The 21,299-nt window shown below is 36.2% G+C and overlaps 1 protein-coding gene across 1 annotated transcript; it reads right to left on the bottom strand.

The window, feature by feature from the left end:
- Positions 1-1,112: 1,112 nt before the first annotated feature.
- On the bottom strand, positions 1,113-20,935 carry LOC306661931 (lymphokine-activated killer T-cell-originated protein kinase). The gene is made up of 8 exons (XM_079141273.1): positions 20,782-20,935; positions 19,107-19,184; positions 14,573-14,666; positions 9,806-9,948; positions 9,012-9,181; positions 7,286-7,415; positions 2,581-2,757; positions 1,113-1,987 (listed from the first exon to the last, which is right to left on the bottom strand). The coding sequence occupies exons 2-8, from the start codon at positions 19,162-19,164 to the stop codon at positions 1,788-1,790; spliced, it is 972 nt and encodes a 323-aa protein (XP_078997399.1). The 5' UTR covers positions 19,165-19,184; positions 20,782-20,935; the 3' UTR covers positions 1,113-1,787.
- Positions 20,936-21,299: the final 364 nt, after the last annotated feature.

The following is a 21,299-nucleotide window of genomic DNA, read 5'->3' as shown; positions in this document are numbered from 1 at the left end:
GCTCACTGAATTTCTAGCCTTTCAAATAGCATTTAAGGCTGGAAGCACATTTTTTTTTGCTGAACCCAAGTTTTTATATGTAGTATATCATTTAAAGATTCTAATTTTTATTCTGATCAACAAATTATAGGTCAAATAGGAACCAAGAGACATTAAAGAATAATAACATTTTTTTAGGCAGCTGCTGATTCTAGTTTATAGATGCAAACAGGCTTCTAGAGGCCTCATACTGGTAGTAAAGGCAAAGGTTTTGTGGGAGGTGAGAAAGCCACCTGTTTTAATTTGCTAAGTGATTCAGCAAAAAGCCCTGCTATGTAAACACGGGTTGCGCTTGAGAATGAGGGCCCATAAACAAAATAAGTTTACATCTGAGCCATAGTTCCATAATAAGAATAAAGGCCATTTTCTTGAAGTTGGTAGCACATTGCTGCAATCTTGTGTTGAGGATTCCCAAGACTTACCCAGACTAAAGGTAGGAAAGCATGCTGGATTATTTTGTTCCCTTTTAGATATCCAACTACAGGAACTGCAAACATTTCTCAAAAGTATTGGTTTATGTATTTTTAAAAAATACAATTCATGGTTTATGGCTTATAAATAGGAACTGCTAGTTCTCCTAGGAGAATGGGTACTTTGTTAGTTAAGCAGACCTATTAAGAGTGACATAATATGTAAATCAGAATGATAGTAGACTCTATTGAGTTTCAGGATACAAAATTATACTTAGATTTCTCAACTCAATTTGCTTTCTTGTCATTTTAATTTAAAAAATTGTAGCCAAGTATAACACCTAGATTCACAATTATAATTCAGTAATTTTGAAAATTCCAAGGCTGTGGCCAATAGAAACTAGTGATAACAAAAATCAACTTTGTTTTACAGATTAACAAAATAAGGTCAAGAAAAGAAGGGCTGGAGTTGTGGCTCGGTGGTGGAGCACTTGCCTAGCACAGTGAGGCACTGGATTCAATCCTCAGCACCACATAAAAGTTAAAAAAAAAAAAGTTGTTTAAAAAGAGAAAGGAAAAGAAGCATTCTCACATTCACTCAAGCAGTTTAACGACAACATGAAAATCAATTGAGTATAAAGTAAGAAAGATAATGCTGAGACATTTGGTACAAAAACTGTCCTTTATTTTGTATTGTCCTATTTAAGTTCTATTATTTTTAATACCACTACTTTGAAAAGCAATACAGATTAATAAATAAAAATTAAAAAATGAGTCTTGGTACAGAAAACACATTTAGTAAATTAAAGCAAACAACTAAAATTGGGGAGATACAAGACAGCAAGACAAGTCAAAGAGTCAAATTACCCAACGAGCTACTCTATTGAGTCATTTCTTCAAGTTCTAGTGACTATTTAGTAAGTACATCAGCCAAAGAAATAGAAGCAAATGAAGGCTTTTGTGCTGTATAAAGTGCTAATTTAATCCACAAAAAGAGAAAATAAGAAAAATCACTAATAAAAGTAATGGTCACTCAATTCAAATTAATATTAGTTTACAACATATAGCTAGTGTTTTAACTCTGTATGAGCAACATCTAAGTGCCTGCATAGCTAGTTTTTTAAACTTCACAGAAAATCCAGTATAATACCAAGTGCTTATCATACAAATATAAAAGAATAGCCTTAAGAAGTTATTCAAATGTTAATAATACTATGGTCCTACAAGAGGCCTCTTCCAGAGTCTAGTAACTAGATTATCGCAGTAACAATGTATCCAAACAAAGAGAACAGTTATATACACAAATCATACATCATTGTGAGATAGTCATGAATATGATCACTGGCCTTCTAGTTCTAAAGCTTCAACAATTTGTGCAGCAGAAGGACGATCTTTAGGATCTTCATTAGTGCATACAGAGAAGAGTTCAATTACTTTCTGGTAGGATTCATCCAGTTCTTCCATATTAATAGGTGGCCTGGTTCCCAATGCTGCATAATATGCCTCATCATTGAAGTCACTTTCATCAAAAGTTTTATCTACTCGCAAAGGAATTAAGAGATTGAAATAAGCTTAACTATTTAAGGTCATGGAAAAGCTTAATAGCTTACCTTCTTGAAGTAAGACCAGTGTGCTTTCCATTGTACCACAGGCAATCTCTCAGTCATCTTGCCACTGAGTAGATTACTACTATCTTAGATTTTTAGGCTACCAACTCATAACTCCGCCTATGACACATTTTCAATATTTTTTTTCTCAAACAAGGGGAGTTTTTAAGGTAACTTTGTTTCTCTAGACCTACCTAAATTTATTTACTTATTTTCCATCAATCTAATTCTCACTTATATAACATTATATCTAACCAAATTAATCACCAGTATTAATGTACTCTGTACCTTACAAACTGTCTTCTAAGTCAAACCAACTTGCCTTTTAAAAAAATATATCTTAATGTAAAGATATAATTGTATAAGCTAATCTGCAATGTGAAGTGAAGAGACTGGGATTTATGTTCTATTCATACCACTAGTCTGGGGATGTAGTTTAGTGGTAGAGCATTTATCTAGCATGTGCAAGGCCCTGGGTTGGATCCCTAGAACTGAAAAAACAACAATAATAAAACAAAACTTACCTTCATCATCATCATCATCATAAAAATTAAAGTGTGGAATAGATAAAGTCATCATTTCCCACAGAGTAAGGCCATATGCAAATATGTCTGCCTTATCAGTAATGATGCCATTTTCCTCCAAAGCTTCCTTGGGCTTCCAAGGCTCAGTACCAATGTAACAGGCCTCAGGATCAGTCACTGAAATAAGCAAAATGCAAGTAAAAAAGTTATGAGAGCAAGCATTAGAAATTCCTAAGCAACACAAAGAAAAATGGGCAAATAGTTTGGATGGGGAGTTCACAGGATAATCAAATACCCAGCAAACATGAAAATACATTCAACTTCGTTGATAAAGTACTTTCCCTGTATCAGAATGGTAAACACTCAAAGTGGTAAGTTGTCAAGGACAGAGGGAAACAATTCTCTTAGAAAGTGGTAGAAATATAAATAGGTTGTGGATGACAAGATTTCAGACTCTAGAGCCAGACTGAATTCAAAAGCCAGACTCTAGTGCCTCCTCTGAATTCAGAGACATGCGAGCTGTTGGCCTTCAAGGATCCTTAATGGGCCTCAGGTTTTTCAGGTTTTTCGTTTTGTGAACTTGCTGTCATAAGACTGAGGATGAAGTTTCACTTTGATGTTTTCGCAACTGCTAAGTCAGAAAATAGGGAAAGGGTCAAGTCCACATTGGCTCTTAAAGCTTCTGCTCAGGAATGACACAGGTTCACTCACATTTCTATTTAATTTTAGAATCGATTCATCAATTTCAAAGAAAAAGACATCCATAATTCTGACTGGGAATAGAATGAATCTCTATGTCAATTTGGGAAGAATTAATATCTCAAAAGTATTGAGGTTCCAGTCTACAATCGTGATATTTCTCCATTTAGTTATACATTATTTAATTATCTCACTTATGCTTTATTTACTGATGCTTTACTACTAATACACAGAAATATAATAGCCAACTTCACTTTTTCTAGTCGTTTTATAGATTTCTTGGATGTTTAAAAGAAATCAGCAGAAACACCTACCTCAAGTTTTCTTTGTGGGAATGTCTCTTTAATAGATATAGGGCTATTGGATTCCCCATTTTCTTCCTGTATCAATTTTTTCTAATTATATTTTTTTCAAGGCAATTGTTCTTTTAAGTTGTCAAATTTAGTGGCATAAACTTTGTCTTATTATTCTTTAATTGTTTGTAGAATCTGTAGCTGTAATTCTTTTTCATTCCTGACATTGTTTTCTCTTTTTTCCTGATTAATCTATAAGGATTTATAACTATTATTATCTTTTCCATGAACCAGCTTTAGGCTTTATTAATATTTTCTAGTGTTTGTTTTTTCTTCTGATTCCTGCTCATACCTTTCTTATTCCCCTTCTTTAGCCTACTTTGGATCTGTTTTGCTCTTTTCTGGCTTGCAAGTGAACACAGGTGATTGATTTAGAACTTTTTTTTTTTTTTACTGTAGTCACTAACAGCTACAGATTTCCCTTTAGACCCTTCTTTAGTTTTTCCTCACATATTTTAATGTTGTCTTTCCTTATTATGTAATTCAAAATACTCTCCAATTGCCCTCATTGTTTTCTTTGACCTGTAGGTTATTTAAATTTTTGATGTTAAACTTCCAAATATTTGAGGTTTTCCTAGATATCTTGGTAGTTTCTAAATTAATTCCATGTGGCCCACAAACATTCTGATTTATTTGTAATGTTGTAAATTTTCCTTTTCATATTGAAAAGCTTTACTTCTACAACTAGAAAAAATTCAAAGTAACAGACAATATTCACTAGGTAATATTAAAGTATATTTAAAAAATGGAATTTTTCAATATTTGATTAATATAAACTCCCTTTCTTCACAAATATGGATAGAGTGAAAACAAAATGAGTTAATGTAAAATTTACTTTCAAAAATAGGAAAAAAAAAACCCATGGATCCCAAGATTGATTTGGTTAATCTGTCTGTTAGGTGGGTGACCCCTTCCTCCCTCGTACTGGGTACACTCTGGTGGAAGAGGATTGTTCTCAGTCAAGGGTATACACATGAGCAGCTGGGCTCCCCTACTAGAACCTCCAAACAAGCTCTCAAGGTCCAAATTGAAAACTGATGTAACTAAAGTTTCTACTCATCCCACAGTTCCAAGCTTCCGCATTGTTTGTTCAGGGAGAACTTTCCTGACATCCATCTGGGGTAAGTGCCATCTCCCTGAGAGGCATGCAGCTTGAGGAATAAACCTCGGTTGTTTTAAGTCACAGAGGTTTTTGAGGTCTACTTTACCACAGCAAAACTTGCCTGAGCTGAATGATGTACCAGCAGCAGCATCTACAGTGCATGAGGACACATTACCCTACACTGCTGATCAGACCAATATTGTTATTCCTTTGACAGGGTATTTACCAGTAAGGCACTATCCTTGGAGTCAAGGACACTACAGCGGAAAAACAACCACAAGGTTCCATGTTCTTAGAGCTTACAAGTCTAACAGAATTAGAGAAACATTAATAGGTAATTTAAATAGGTATGATAAATGTTAACAGTGATTCACTAGGCTCACTGTCATTTAATCTTGCTTTTAAAAAATTACTACCATCAAATATAGTTTCCTAATTGCCATTTTAATTTTTTTCATTTCTCAAGTCTATTTATAAGACTTCCATCTATTTCTCACTGATTAGCAATAATTCTTAATGCATTAGAAATATTAATCTTTTATACATTATTTTCTGTTTGTAGTGTCTTAATCTCCCTGTTCTCCCCATATAGCCACACACAGAAACTTTTTTCTTTAAATTAGAGGAGTAATCATGGTTTTTCCTTAATAGTTTATTGCTTTGGTATCCTATTTAAAGTCCTCCCCAAACCCAACAGCAGTGAAATATTTATCTACAATTTTTCCTACTGTTTTTTTTTTTTTACCCAATCTTCAATTTGTGAGGATTAAAATGTGAAGACAGAAAACAGCTGTATTTTTTCTAAAATGTCCAGATAACATCATTTATTGGTTAAACTACCTCTTCCTAATACAAAAATGGCAACTTTGTCACAAAAATTCTGGAAACTATTTCCTGACTAGATTTCTGCCCATTTTGGATGTATATCACTGCTTTAATAACTCTAGCTCTACAAAACCATTTTTTCTCTTTTTCTTCTTTTTGGCAGTACTGGGAATCAAACCCCGGAGCACTCCCCCACTGAGTTACATTTCCAGTCCTTTTTAAAATTTTGAGGCAGGGTCTAGCTGTTGCACAGGTGACCTTGAACTGGGAATCTGCCTACCTCAGCTTCTCCAGGAGCTGCCCCAGGCAAGCACCACTGTGCCCAGCTTTATAAAACTTTTAAACATCTCCTCCTCATTCTTTCACAGTATTTTCCTGGCTATGTCTGAACAGTATCTTAACTAGGTTTTGATTTGTTGTAATTCTTATTTTTTGAGTATTTTCTAAGTGGAATTTGATTTTTCCTTTCAGCCAAAAATTATTTACACGTTTTAAATTCATAAAATAATTAGGAGTTTTTATTTCTTATTTTGCTACATATTTCTATATTTACAGCACTGACATCAATACATGTCAACTACTAAACTACTTTTTATAATCTGCAGTTTTCTTTTGTGACCTAATAATACATGGCCAATTTTAATAAATATTAATTTCCCCCCACCGCTGCACTAGGGACTGAACCTAGGGGCTGCTCAACCGCCGAGCTCCACCCCAGTCCTTTCTGCTTTTTAAAACAGCCTCTCACCAAGTTGCTGAGGCCGCCCTAGAACTTGCCTCATCCTCCTGAGTCACTGGAATTACAGGCATTGCTAGAACTACAGGTGTGTGCCATCTGGCAATTTTAATAAATACACTAATGCAGAGAGTTCAATCATATTACTCAGATCTTTTACATCTTAGTTTTTTGTCTGATCTCTTCAGTTTTGAGAATATTACACTAAAAAAAATCTCATTTTTATTACATTTGAAGAATTTCTTTTATTTCCCAAAGTTTTGATTTTGTTGTAGTTATTTAGCATAAGGGGTTCAGGACAATTCTATTTTTATCAATTATAGATATCATTATAGTCACTCTATTCTGGCTTTTGCCCTCAATTTGTAAACTTTGACTTCTGCTAGAAATTAAGGTTTACATATGATCTAAAAAGCATTCATGGACCATCGTTTTAATTAATATTCATATAAAAGAGGCATTCTCTTAAGTCTGGCACTTGATTCTCACCAAGAACATATCTTTAAATTTCTGAGAATGATCAGTATTTACAATAATGAGGGAAGAATGGGTTGAGCTGGGCCAAAAAGCAGAAAGCAGAAGACTGGTTTATATTAACATCCCTCTTTCCTAGTTCCACTCCAATTTCTTCATGCAGTTTCCCAAATATCATCACTTTACTGCTGAGAGTTCCCTTCAAAAACCTTATTAAAATTTTATTTTTCATTTCCAGATGTTTTACGTTTTAAAAATCTCAATCCACATTAGAAATCTTTCCCAAACCTATCTTCAGTTAAAACATAAGCTAATAATAAAGTCAATAATTAATGCTGTTTATGTGGTAAGGGAAGGAATTGGAGGCTAAGTCAAAGTGAATTAGAAAAATAGAAAAATTACATATTTTTCAAAAAGTTTTAAATCTTTGAACCATGTGAACTTACTATATATTTTTACATATAAAAATCAAAAATTTTAAAGTTGTCCAAAAAATTTTAAAATAATATTATTTACCAGTCATATTTTCATCCAGTGGTAGAGAGACTCCAACATCACAGATTTTAATTGTTTCAAAATCACCTTTAATTACAACATTTGAAGACTTTATGTCTCCATGAAGCAGTTTCTTTTCTTGGTGCAGATACTAAAATTGTAAAAAATTTAACACATATGAGCAGAAGTACAACTTAATCGACATATATAACCTTCCAATAAACTTCAGGACTGGAAATGTAGTTTGGTGGTACAGCACTTGCCTAGCATTCACAAGGTCATGGGTTCAATCCTCAGCACCACAAGAAAATAAATTTTAAAAAATAAATAACCTTTAAATAGAACTAATGACTTGAACTCCCTTCCTAAACTATAAACCTATCTGACCATCATTTCTAATTATTTGGAGCCAGAGAAGGAAACATCCCATATTATCTAAAAGATTTCTTAAAGATAGAAGTCTAATTATATATATGTTAACTGTATTTTCAAACTCATTTTATGAATTTATATATCAGAAGGTGCTACTGCAGTTTTCCAAATATATTTCAATTTTACTTGAGGCTACTATTTTAGAAATAATTTTGGAATCTTTCACAATCTTTCCTCAAATTGTTGTTTGTTTTTTCGGTAATGGGAATTAACTTAGGAATGCTCTACCACTAAACTAAATCCCCAACCCTTTTCAAAAATATTTTAGTTTTGAGACAGGTTCTCACTAAGTTGCAGAGGCTATCTTAGTCTCCTGGTTAGCCAGGACTACAGGCATGCACCACTGTGTCCAGCTGAAATTATTGAGTTAATGAAGAAATGACTTAGGACCACATAATTCAGAAGCAGAAGTGGAAGCAGAAATGTAATCTAAGACTACATTTCGTTTTACACATTAACTCCTTTTTGTATTTGGCAAGTAATACATTTTAAAATGTCCTGCAAAATAGTTATTTGTTCATTCTTCAGTATTTGAGCATTTCTCTATGAGCCCAGCTTAGAAATGAGATGGTTCTTGGTGTAGATGTGCTCTTTACACAAGAACATTTACATGCTTAATTTAAATGCAATCCATCACACGATGAACAGACCCAAGTATATTTACTCTGTGATTTATTAGTTCCATTATTTATACACATTAAAAATCATTACTAAATTCAGACTTTAAAATTTATCCTATTTAAAATTAGTTTATAAAGGTATTAGAATATGTATATTTAGAAACATTGCTTTTTTTCCTAATCTGTTTCATCAATCAATTTCATTTGAACTTTTAACATGCAACTTTGCATCACTATCATCATTACCTGATCCAGTTTCCATTCACCCAATAGTTTTCTGGAGCCAATGTTACTTCTGTGTAAGTGATTTAGTATACAGAATTTTTTATCCAAAAGCACAATAATTTCTTTGCACAAGACTGACAGTTTCCTTCATTGAACCTACAGGTATATACCCATGATATTCAAAACTTGACACCCCACAAAATAATCCATGGGGGTTTGCTTACATCAACATGGGGTAAGGCTATGCCCCTAGGAATAATTACTAAATTTATGTTAATGATCCATTTAACTAAGTCTAACATGATCTCTATTGCAAAACAACCTGGTCTCAAGTTATTTCAGGCATATGTGGGGGTCCTAAACAATACTTTCCTGATCAAAATAAAGAAACAGTAAGCTCTGCAATATAAGACTCTATACAGATTTTAACTTAAGGGTTAGGGTTAGATAAAATACAATGTTATAGTTACCTTTAGCCCTCTTGCCATGTTCAAAGCAACTTTTAAAATTATAGGTGCTGGAAAAGCATCTTGGCTATCTTTATTTCGCTCTTCTATTAAATCATTTAGAGACTTTTCACCTCCATACTCCATAGCAAGGCACAGACTGCCATCATTGGCTTCAGTAAAAGCACGATAACCTCGAGAAAACAGGACATGTCTTTTATACAGCACTGTGACCGAAAGCATGAATGTGGGCTAATACTAACGAGCATAGGATCAAACAGGCATTATTTACAAAACTAATTCAGTAGAAAAAATTTTAAATGCCTCCAGTGTTTGCCACTAGTACCACAAATTAAAATATTTTTATACTCTGTGCCTAAGTAGAATGATTTTGTACTAAGAATGCAAAATGAAAGCAGGAAATTATTTAAAGGAAGATCATTTTAATAGAACAGCACCATAATGACTATATCCTCATGAAGTTTAAATTTATACTTCAATATCTAAAGTATTTTTATGAGATTTTTTTTCTTTCTTTCAATCCAGGGGTTCTATACCACTAAGCTACATCTCCAACCCTTTTTATTTTAAGACAAATTCTCACTAAGTTGCCCAGGCTGACCTCAAACTTGCAATCCTCCTACTTCAGCCTCCAGAGTAGCACAGGTATGTGCCACTGCACTAGGCAAGAACTTTTTTTTAAGACTTTCCAATTAATTTGATTCCTAACAATCTCTAGCCCAAATCTCTTCATTTTTACTAGTGAAACCAGAACAACATTATTTTACAAACAGGTAACAAATGAGTTTAAAACTTACCTACAATGTTTGGATGATGAAGGTTTTTCAAAATCTTAGCCTCATCAGTTAGTCTCTTTTGATATATACTCCGATAATCATCACTACATATGGGATTAATCTTTTTCACAGCCCAAGGAGAATGAGACAAACCTCTTGGAGATCTAAAATAAGTAAGTAAATAAATATATACACACATATGTGTATATACTAATAAAAAAATAGTATGAAAATGAATAAAGACAACAATACACTTTCATACAAGAACTTTCAAATTTTGAAAGAGACCTAACAGTAATTGTTTTTAAAAAATACTTAAAGTATTTTAGACTGTCAATGCCTCTGCTACTTGTCTTTTGCAACTGGAACATAAGATGAGAGAAATCTGATGTCTATATGCAGAGATGGAATAAAAAGAGAAGGATAAGGATGGACTGTTACAAACTATGTAAAATTATAAATTTTAAGCTAGGCACATGCCTATAATCCCACAACTGGGGAGGATCTCAAGTTCAAAGCCAGCTTCAGCAACTTAGCAAGGCCCAAAGCAATTTAGTGAAACCTTGTCTCAAATAAAAAAGAGAAAGGGCAGAGGATGTGGCTCAGTGGTAGAGTGTCCCTGGGTTCAATTCCCAATACCAAAATAATAATAATAATAATAATAATAATAATAACAATAATAATAATAATAAAATGTGTATATATATATATATACGCACACACATTTTAAACTTGAAAACTACTATACTATTTTCTATTTTTTCTCTTCTAGCATACCATACAACCAAATACTTATTAAGCATTTATATGAATCAGAGCTGAGTTACAGAATAAAATAATAAACAGTAAACCTTAAGAAATTTAACTTAAAGAGATAAAAAAAACACTTGACCCATATATTATCACCCAAAGAATAGAATGCTATTCTTCACCAACGAATATTGTACTTCTACACAGATCAATTTATATGTCTCATATGCTCAAAGACATACTTAAGAAGAGAATAAGAAACATAAAAATGAGAAAAATATAAATTTTTTATTTTCCTAGAAAGATTCATCCATGTTCAGAGTATTTAAGGTGTAAATAGTTAAAGGCTAAATAAATAGGCAAAACAAAGGGAGAGGCTTACTTGGTAAGTTAGGCATTTATTAGTGAAGAGAATCATGAAAGTGAAAACATGCAGCATAAGGACACAAAGGCTAATGAAAGGGTTTCAAAGGTTCGAGACAAAAGTTTTCACCATAAGAACATAAAACAACAGACTGGGCTGCAATGGTGGCTCAGTAGTGCAGCACTTGCCTACCATGTGTGAGGACCTGGGCTCTCGGCCTCAGCAAAGGGGAAGGGATGTAGCCAGGCATGGGGGTGCACACCTGTAATCCCAGTTCAGAGGCTGAGGAGGTGGCTCCCAAGCTCCAGGCCAGCCTGGGCAACTTAGTAAGACCCTGTGTCAAAAAATAAAAAGGGCCTGAGATGTAGCTCAGGAAGAGCAGCCCTGGTTCCATCCCAGTACCAAAAAAGAGAGAAAAAAGAATAGAGACTGAACCAAAGATACAGTTAGCTTTGTACTCTCACAGGCAGAGCCCTGCATTGCATAACTTTGCTTAACTGAAAATCCTGTACCCAAAAGAACCATAAGATTTCTTAATTCATAAATACATATTATCTATAAGTTCATCTAAATTGTTTTAAACTTCCAGGATTTTTTTTTTTTTTTTTTTTTTTGAGGTACCAGGGATTGAACCCAAGGATGCTTTACCACTGAGCCACATATCCAGCCCTTTTTTTAAATATTTTATTTAGAGACAGGGTCTCTCTGAGTTGCTTAGAGCCTTGCTAAGTTACTGAGGCTGGCTTTGAACTTGCAATCCTCCTACCTTGGCCCCCAGAGCCACTGGGACTACCAGCATGCACTGCTGTGCCCAGCTAAACTTCCAGTTTTAAATGACAGCAGCATTTGAGTGGAAACCTCTTCCATATCATTATAAGGTTTAAAAAAAAAAAAAACAGCCATTTTTCAAGTTTCAGGGTTACCCCGTAGCTCTTGAATGTTTAGAATCTAGTGAGAAAGTCCATCCTTTCCTTTTCCATACTTACTCTGATCTACAGAATAACAAGAACTGATTTATAAAATCTGAATAAAATACTTGGCTAAGCTAAAAATTGGTTCATAAAAATAATAAAACAAATTTCTGATGAGATTATGCAAGGAAAAATAAATAAAAGGAAGCATAAATAATACTGCAAATAAAAATGGGAACATGACTACAGATATACAAAAATTTTACTCAATAGTTTAAAATCTTCCTACAAGAAATAAAAGGCATAGATGATTCTATAAGTGACTTTACTAAACTCTCAAGAAATCTGCTGTTCAATCTCATACAAACTATTCCTCAGAAAATGGAAAATAAAAGGAACTCTAAGTCTAGTATAACTTTCATTTTTAAAAAAATCAAAAAGGGAGTGCAGGAAAAGGAAAATCACAACCAACTTCACTCATATATACTTACGGAACAAAAATTCCTAGCAAATATTAACAATCAATTTATTTAATAATCAAAATATGTTGGATATCTTAGGAATTCAAACTCGACTTAACATTAAGAAATATAGACTTCTGGATTAAAATTATAGCTTCAATGTATACATATAGTAGCACATGCCTGTAATCCCAGTGACTGGAGGATGAGGCAGGAGGATTGTAAGTTTAAGGCCAGCCTCAGCAACTTAGTGAGGCCCTAAGCAACTTAGCAAGACCCTTTCTCAAAATAAAAAATAAAAAAGGCTAGGGATGAGGCTCAGTGGTTCAATCCCCAGTACCAACAAACATATACATATACTTTTATCCTTTCCAAATCCCTCTAAAATCATAGCAAATAGCTGTTTTAAGACATATACGAGAATGGAAATAATAGTAGAGGAGACAAGAGCAATACAATTTCAGAAGCTAAAAAGCAGATGAAAGCAATTGACCTAAAAGGCCCAGTGAACTGCTTGAAACATACGTAAAAAGCAGGTGGATTCCTATATACCAGTCCCAAGTCTGTACCACTGGGCAGGCCCCAACCCGACTTCTAGAGACCTGCTTGGGGAGGAGGTAAACAGAGGGTCTTCAGCCTTTGGTTTACTAACAGTTGAAAACATGAGAATCATGTAGGAAACAGGGTAGTAACTAATAGCCATAGGTATACTAAATGCTCAATGAGTTTTTACATGTGTACACATCTGTTACTGATATATCCAGATCAAGATATACAACACGTCTACAGCCTCAAAAGACTTGGGTATTATTTTTAAGAAAGGTAATTAAAAACAAGATTTAAAAACTGAAAAATTCAACCAAAACCTTGGAAGACACAATTTGGGAAATCTCCAAGAAAACAGCAAAAGACAAGACAACCACACAAAAAATAGGTTAGAAATGAGTCCAGTAAGTTCAATATCCAAATAATAGGATTTGAAGTAAAAAATAGAGAAAAAAGGTTGAAAATCATCAACAATTCTTTTTTTAATTCTAAAAATTTAAGAACAGGAACTATCAAATGCCAAGAGGCACACACAAAGACATGCCATTGTCATATTTCAGGATAATGGCAACCATCAGATCAAAAAGATCTGGGAGAGGAGGAGAGACAGATGACATAAAACATGAAAAGCAATCAGCAATCAGAAAGGCTTCACAACTCTCAGCAGCAACACTATAAACTAAAAAGCAATGTTGGTGACTGACAGTCTCAAAATTCTGGAGGAAAATTATTCCCAAACAAGAAATGCTTCAGGAATACCCACTCGTATGTAATTGCTAGAATATTCTCAATTCATTAGCCTCTATTAAAGAAAGCATTTCTGTTTGGAAACAATATAAATGTAGACGATGCTAAGATAGCCTAAGAAAGGCCGGACTAATCAGGCTGATTCCAAGAATACATTAAGGAATACATATTAACTGAGTCATCTGCCACTTCAATATGAAACTAGATAAAAAGTAATGACTAAAAGAAACAATTTTGGGGAAAAAAAAAAAAAAACTGTTGCCAGGTACAGTGGCACTCGCCTGTAATCCCAATAACTGAGGAGGCTAAGGCAGGAGGACTACAAGTTCAATGCCTACCTAGGCAACTTAGTGACTGTCTCAAAATTAAAAAAAAAAAAAAAGAAAAAAGCTGGGGATATAGGTACCTCAGTGGTAGAGCACCTTGTGGGGGTTCAATCCCCAGTAAAACACACACAGACACACACACACACAAACTGTTGACATCTATATTATTAATAATTAGCACCATACTTATTCAATTACTTCAATTTTTCTAACACAATCTTCCTACTTTACAATCATATATTTCCTCCTTTTGATAACAATGCCATAAGAAAGAAAACCCTTTTGACTTCTTTTAGAAGGAAAGATTTGGGAAGGCAACTCACCAGATAGAGGAAGTATCAGTCACTATCATTTTCAACTAATGGCTTCCTCTTTGAAGTTTACTTACTGAGAATCTTATGTTAATACCACAAAGGAAACTGTTTCCTCTGCCACTTCCCCTTCTTATAGAAGCCAAGGAAAAAATTATAAGGTAAACTACTTCCTCTTCAATAATTCATCAGGAGGAAGTTACAAGAAAAGTATACCAGGCAAGAGTGCTGGAAGTTATTGCATTCTGGGGACTGGAATACAGCAGTCGGGCAGGACAAGAGGCATACCCCAAAGCCACATACTTGAATTTTCATATTCCGTCTTTGTTTCTGAGTTCCATGTGAAAGGCTAACCTGAAATTTTACACTCACCTTTTCATTAGGTAAACATTTACCCCAGTCCCAAAGCCAAGCTTCTGCATAAATGGAGAGGCAGGAATATTTATACATGGAGTTGAACATAACACTAAATGTCAGAAAGAGAAACAAAAAAAAACAATTAGTATTTGAAATACCTAACAAAAGCATCCTAATGTTTCAAAAATACTGTCATTAAGACTACTAATTGGCATAATCCTTTTGGAGAGCAATTATAGTTATCTACCCTAATCTTAAATGGACACCCTTTGACCAAGCCTACTTTTAAAATTCTGTACAACACTAACCCTGAAGCAGATGTCAGTAAATGGCCTGTTTCTGTATAGCCCACAGACTAAGAATGAATTGTTTTCACATTTTTAAAGTATTGTTAAAAAATAAAGAACATACAACAGAGTTCCTGTGTGGCCTTCTAGGTCGAAACTATGTACCAACTGCCCTTTTACAAATGTTTCCTGAACCCTTGCATCACAACATTTGAATATTTGAATATTGGGCATTTCTTTTTTCTTTCTTTCTTTTTTTTTTTTTTTTGGCACTGAGGGTTGAACCCAGGGGTGCTCTACCACTGAGCTATAAATCCCAAGCCCTTTTATGTTTCATTTTGAGATCTGAGTTGTTCAGGCTGGCCTTGAACTTAGCCTCCCTAGTCGCTGGGATTACAGGCATGCATCACCATGCCCAGAATGTGTTTTGTTTTTGTGACTGCAAAAAAAAAAAAAAGACTAAAAAAAAGCATACAACCCTAAGTGATCATCATCAGAAGCCTAATTATAGTATACATTCCAGAGCATTATAGTCTTTAAAAAGATGTGATAAAGGAGTTCTACTTCTGCTCATGAACTATTAACTGCTTGAAATTACCCTCTCACCATGAACAACTGGAACACCTGGCACAATATAATGGTTTTTAGACATAACAACAAGCAAATTAGGTCTGTGTTCTCCAACAGAAGAGAAACAAAGAAGTGAGCCCTGTATCATTGCCCTAACTTTCTGCATAAAGGCAGTTTACAGGCTGCAACATAAAGGAAAACAGGTTGGCAGTCTTGTCAACTAAGGGGAAAGAGATCAAAGAGGCTAGGTGACTAGAATTTGTAGAGCAGAGAACTGAAGAGGAGGGAGCTGGAAAACGAGTGCTCTGAAGATCTGGAAAGCTCTCCCAATGAGTGCTTGGCTAAGTACTCATCTGCACACACAATGGTTAAGATCCCCAAAACCAGGAAAGTAACAAGCTAAATACTTACTGGAAATCACACAAGTCTAGGAATAAGTTCACTTTACCATCAGTCAGAATGTGGTAACCCTGGTCACAACTTGGAAGAAACAGCTAACTTTTAGCCCAACATAAAAAAATCTATCAAAAATCTTAAAAGCAAGTCCCAAAAGGAATAGACTAACATGCAGGTAAGTTAACTTTAGACCTTAATGAAATCAAACACTCCGAAAGAATAACAAAGTCCAGCACTTAATGATGTAAAATATAAAAAAATTACCAACCATGAAAGAAGCAAGGAAATATGCCCCACACCAGGACAAAAATAAACCAACAGAAACATACCATCAAATGACAGGGATGGTAGAATTAACTGACAAGAAATCTTAAACATATAAATCTTAAAAACGTGCTTAATGATGTAAAGAAAACTTGAAGAATGAAAAATACAACAGATAAGAAAAATCACCTTTGAGTCTAAGAAAGGTGAACAGACTCTCAAGATACAGCAACAAAACTACCAAAAATGAAGCGGGGGGGGGGGGGGGGGGGGGGGAGCCAGTGAGCTATGGGGCAATAACAAAATAGCAAATTTAAATTCCACCATAATTTATTAAGTGTAAATGGTCTAAATTGTTATCCAATCATCTCTGCCACAAGAAACATATTCTGTATTTATGTGTTCAGTACAGAAGCCATTACCCAAATGTGGTTACTTAGACTAGAAGTGTGGCTAATACAAATGAGGAACTAAATGGTGATTTTACTTAATTATGATTAATTTGAATCCAAATTTAAATAGCCACATGTGGCTAATGATGAACTAATCCAACTAAAGGCAGAAGTTGTCAGAATGAATAGAAACAAAACTGCATGATATTTACAGTAAACTCACTTTTAAATATAAAAACAAATAAAGGTTGGAAAACATGCCATTCAAACAATCAAAATAAAGCTGGATGGCTCTGTTAATATCACATAAAATGGGCTTCAAAACCAAGTATCACTCAGGATAAAGAAAGGCATTTTGTAATAGTTAAGTGGTAAATTCATCAAAAGAAATAACTATCCTAAATGTGTTAAGTACTTAACAACAAAGCTTCAAAATACATGAAGCAAAAAGTAACAGAACTGAAGGGAAGAAAAATCCAGACAAATCCATAATTGTAGTTGAAGACTTTAACATTCCTCTCTCAGTAATTAAGAGAAAATACAGAAAAAAATCAGTAGGGATACAAAGGACCTGAATAAAACAAACAGGTCAAATGGATTAACCTAATTGACATGTATGCAACACTGCACCCAGCAACAGATGAAATATGACCTTTCACATACGTGCAACATTCACCAAAACAGAAGAACCTCAAGTCAAACTGATTTAAAAAAAAAAAAAAAAAAAAAAAAACACATAAAATACCAGCATCAGACACCAAAAAGGACAGAAGGGTAATCAGGGTATATCAAAAATAACTTTATGCCAATAATTTGAATATTTAGAAGTAATGGACAAATTCCTCAAATATGCTAATAAAGTTCACAAAGAAAAAAAAAAACAGATAACTTGAATAGTACTATATTTATTAACTGTGAAACCAGTTTAAAATCTTCCTATAAACTGGGAGTTGTGGCACACACCTGTAATCCCAACTACTTGGGAGGCTGAGGTGAGCATGAATACAGCAAATGTCAGCAAATCAAGTCACCAATAGATAAAATACATCTTGACCAAAGTGGCTTTACCCCAGGAATAAAATGCTGGTTTAACATTTGAAAATTAAAATAATTTGGTACATTAACAGATTAAAAAAATAAAACTGATTCAGTAGAAGTACTTGACAAAATTCAATTTCCATTTATAATAATCGGGAACAGGAGGAATATTTCTCAAACTGATGCGTGTTTGTTACATCAAATATAATATACTGAGAGCAAGGCGGATGTGTCCACTAAAACTTTTTTTTAATTCAGTACTGGAGATTGAATCCAGGGGCACTCTACCACTGAGCTATAACTCCCTTTATTTTTCCCCCTTATTTTAGTTGTTGCTGGACTTTTATTTTATTTACTTATTTATATGCAATGCTGAGCGACTCACACATGCTAGGCAAGTGATCTACCACTGAGTCACAACCCCAGCCCCATCCCCAATCTTTTTCATATTTTACTTGAGACAGGGTGTTGCTAAGACCAAGGCTGTCCTCAAACTTGAAATCTTCCTGCCTCAGCCTCCCAATTACCTAGGTGTCCGGAGCCGGCAGGTCACGCGCCCTGCCTTGCCTCAAGGTCACGCGCCTTGGCTCATGGTCAGGCGCTTTGACTCATGGTCACGCCCCCTGCCACGCCTCATGCTGAGCTAAGATGGCGCCTGCCAGATGCTGGCGGGGCGTGCCATTACCTGTTTATACACCTGTCAGACTATACCGGGTGCATCACACTAGATTGCGTGGTGCTTCATGATTGGACAATTACACTTCCTTATTGGAGTTCTGGCGCGAGACTAGTCTTGCCTTCGCTCGCTTTACTCTGATTGGTTTCTGTACTTTGTATTAACTGTTTATTCCTCTAATAAACAAGACTTGATCAGGCTTTTGTCTTGTCTCCATTTCTCGTGTCTCTTGTCTCTTTCAATCCCAGCACCCCGCTCCAGGTACCCGTTGATGTCCTGCGGGCTGGGGCACCTAGGATTACAGGCTTGTGCCACTGTGGCTGATTTTAGTCTTATTTATTATTTTTTAAAAAATGTTAGTACTGGACATTGAACCCAGTGGTGCTTTACCACTGAGCTACTTTACCAGTCCTTTTTATTTTTTATTTTGAGACAGGCGGTCACTCTTAAGTTGCTGAGGCTGGCCTCAAACTAGCACTCCTCCTGCCTCAGCCTCCCAAGTTGCTGGAGTCACAGGTGTGTACCACCATGCCAAGCTGATTTTAACTATTTTTAATATAATGTGAATTAAGAGTCAAGATTCATTTTTTGGATATAGAGATCCAATTGTTGAAAAGATTTTCCTCCTCTCACTGAATTGCCTTAAAAAATATCTTTTCCTCATAAGAGCATGTAAGGAAGGGAGAAATGTAAAGCAATTCCTCAATGGTTCAAGCTAAACTGATTCTTCACCAGGCTGTTAGAGTTAATTAGTCCATAGGTAACCAAACTCTGTCCTATTAAATAAGTCTTGTTAAGATTAACATTATAAAAGAGACTTACACTAGAGCCATGCATGAAAGATAGTAAAAGAACAAACTAAAACAACACTAAGACCTTTCTAGTAGTAACAACAATGAAGAAACATCTCATTACATCTGTCTTACCAGATTTCCTTTTATCAGATAATTTGCTTGGTGTCTTGAAATCATCAATTCCTTCCATTGTAACAACCACTCTAGGTCCTATGATAAAAATAATGTTACACTGCAGTTACAAAGAATACAACTCTTGTTGACACAGAAAAATTCCTGTAACATCACTCATTTTTATAAGAACACAAATTCTGAAAATTGAAAAAGACCTCGACAAATATTTTGTCCAATTTTATTTATAGTGAGAAAAGTGAAAGCCAAAGGTAGTTACTCACCTGTGTTCGTACTATTAGTAATTGGGGGGGAGGGGTTATTAATCACAAAATAATATATGCACTTGATGAAAGAAAACCCACTTAGTTCAAAAAGGTAAAAAGAATGTCTTCCTCTCACACATCCCAGAAGTTGGAAACAGTTCTCCCATCCAGGAAAATGTCTATGCAAACAACATTCTTCATAATAGCCACATAGATGATAAATGTATAAACAAAATGTGGTATATGTACACAAAGAAATATTATTCAGTCAAAAAAGGAATAAGGTACTGATATAGACAACATAAATGAACCTTGAAAATATCATGCTAAGTGAAAGAAAAGAGACACAGAAGGCCACATATATGATGATCCCTTTTGCAGAAAATATCCTGATTTCCTGATGAGCAGACTGGTTAGGACTATGTCAAGAATGGCTCCATTTTCTCAACTGAGCACCTAGAAAAACAGGGGCACTGTTGAGAGTAGAAATTCACCTTTCCATGCCACATTAAACGTCTAGGTAGAAATGTCAAATATATGGCCATATTTGTGTACCTAGGATATAAGTCTGGAATCCAATGGCTGAAGACAAATTTGTGAGATAACAGCACAGAGGTGGCGCTAAGGCCAAGAGAGTAGGTAAGACCACCAGGGCATCCGTGTAAGAAGAGGTTAGCAAAGTCGGATGCTGAAAACCCTGGCCAGTAGAGTGACCTGGCAAGACTCATTGCCAACTAAAAACCACTGAATTTTTTCATCATTTTCTTGAGACACAGGGAACTGCCACACCTTGCATGCTTAAGCCGTGTGCACGCACATGTACCGAGCCCCTGCCCCTCGCAGTTGTCTGAGGCACGTCTTAAACGACAGCTCTGGGCTGGCTGTTCACAGGTTCTGCAGACGGCAAGTCAGTTCTTAGAAGACGGGACGCAGCCTGTGGGTTTCCTGGAGGACGATCCGCCTTAGCAGCGGTGCTGCCGTGGCCGGGCGGCACGCCACGCTCCGTGGAGGACCGGAGACAGTTTTCGAAGCCAAGAGCTGTGCAAGGAGCGGTACTCAAACGTTAGCAGGCCGGCAGGCGGACCGGCGGACCTGCTGTCCGAAGGCCCAGGCCCCGGGACTCTGCCGGCCACGCCGGGTGCGGATGGCGGCGGAAAAGGGGAAACCGAAAGAATGGGAGAGAAACTGGCGCTCGTGAGAAAAGAGACGCAAAAGGCGCAGAGGCAGCGGGCGAGGCCCGGACGCTGGCGGAGGCCCCAGAGCCGGCAGCCCGGCCCGGGAGGCAGCGCGTCCCCGCCGCGTCCCCGCCGCCGAGCACCGGGCCTTCCTCTCGGGAACCGCCGCCGCGCCCCGCGCTCGAGCGAGGGGAGGAAGAAAGCGCCCACTTGGAAGCGGAGCGACGCCGCGGAGTAAGGACAGAAGAAACGTACGTGTCGTCCTCAAAAGGCCCCAGCCGGAAACCCGCACCACCACACAGGCGGCAGCGGCCGTTGCGTCCCGACCGCTCTTCACTTTCAAAAGGCCGCGCGCCGCCCCCGCGGCGGCCGGGAACTACGGCGGGCGCGAGGGACAGAAGGCGCCGGATTCGCCGTCCCGCTTCGTCCGCCCCCCGGTGCGCTTCCAAGGCGAGTGGGAGGAAGAGAGACGCAGAAAGGACGAGCTGATTGACGCCACTGTCTGCAGTTTGGAAGGTGGAAGCTGTTCCCCAATTGCAAACGCTTGGATCTGGGTTCAGAACGTGTAATGATCAGTACGTAAATTTTATCAGGTTTCTGTGACCTGGAAACACCACAGCAACTCTTGTCTCAGAGGAACTGCCATTTGGGCTGAGAATAAAAATAAATATTTAGTAGTTTTGCTAACCCTTGTAATTACAAAATTCAGTTCACCATTCACTCACTTAATCAACAAATACTTACCTAGTACTTGCTATGTGCCAAGTGTGCAT

This window comes from Sciurus vulgaris, assembly GCF_902686455.1.
Source record: "Sciurus vulgaris genome assembly, chromosome: 5".
NCBI lineage: Eukaryota > Metazoa > Chordata > Mammalia > Rodentia > Sciuridae > Sciurus > Sciurus vulgaris.
The sequence above is the reverse complement of the archived record's forward strand: the minus strand, read 5'-3'. Positions and strand labels throughout refer to the sequence as shown.

Excerpts from the sequence above, each read along its gene's own strand:
- LOC306661931 (XM_079141273.1), bottom strand. The coding sequence starts at position 19,164 with ATGGAAGGAATTGATGATTTCAAGACACCAAGCAAATTATCTGATAAA. Across the intron at positions 14,667-19,106 it reads ATCTGATAAAAGGAAATCTG|TGTTATGTTCAACTCCATGT; the intron begins GTAAGACAGATG and ends TCTGACATTTAG. Across the intron at positions 9,949-14,572 it reads AATGTTTACCTAATGAAAAG|ATCTCCAAGAGGTTTGTCTC; the intron begins GTGAGTGTAAAA and ends TACTTATTTTAG.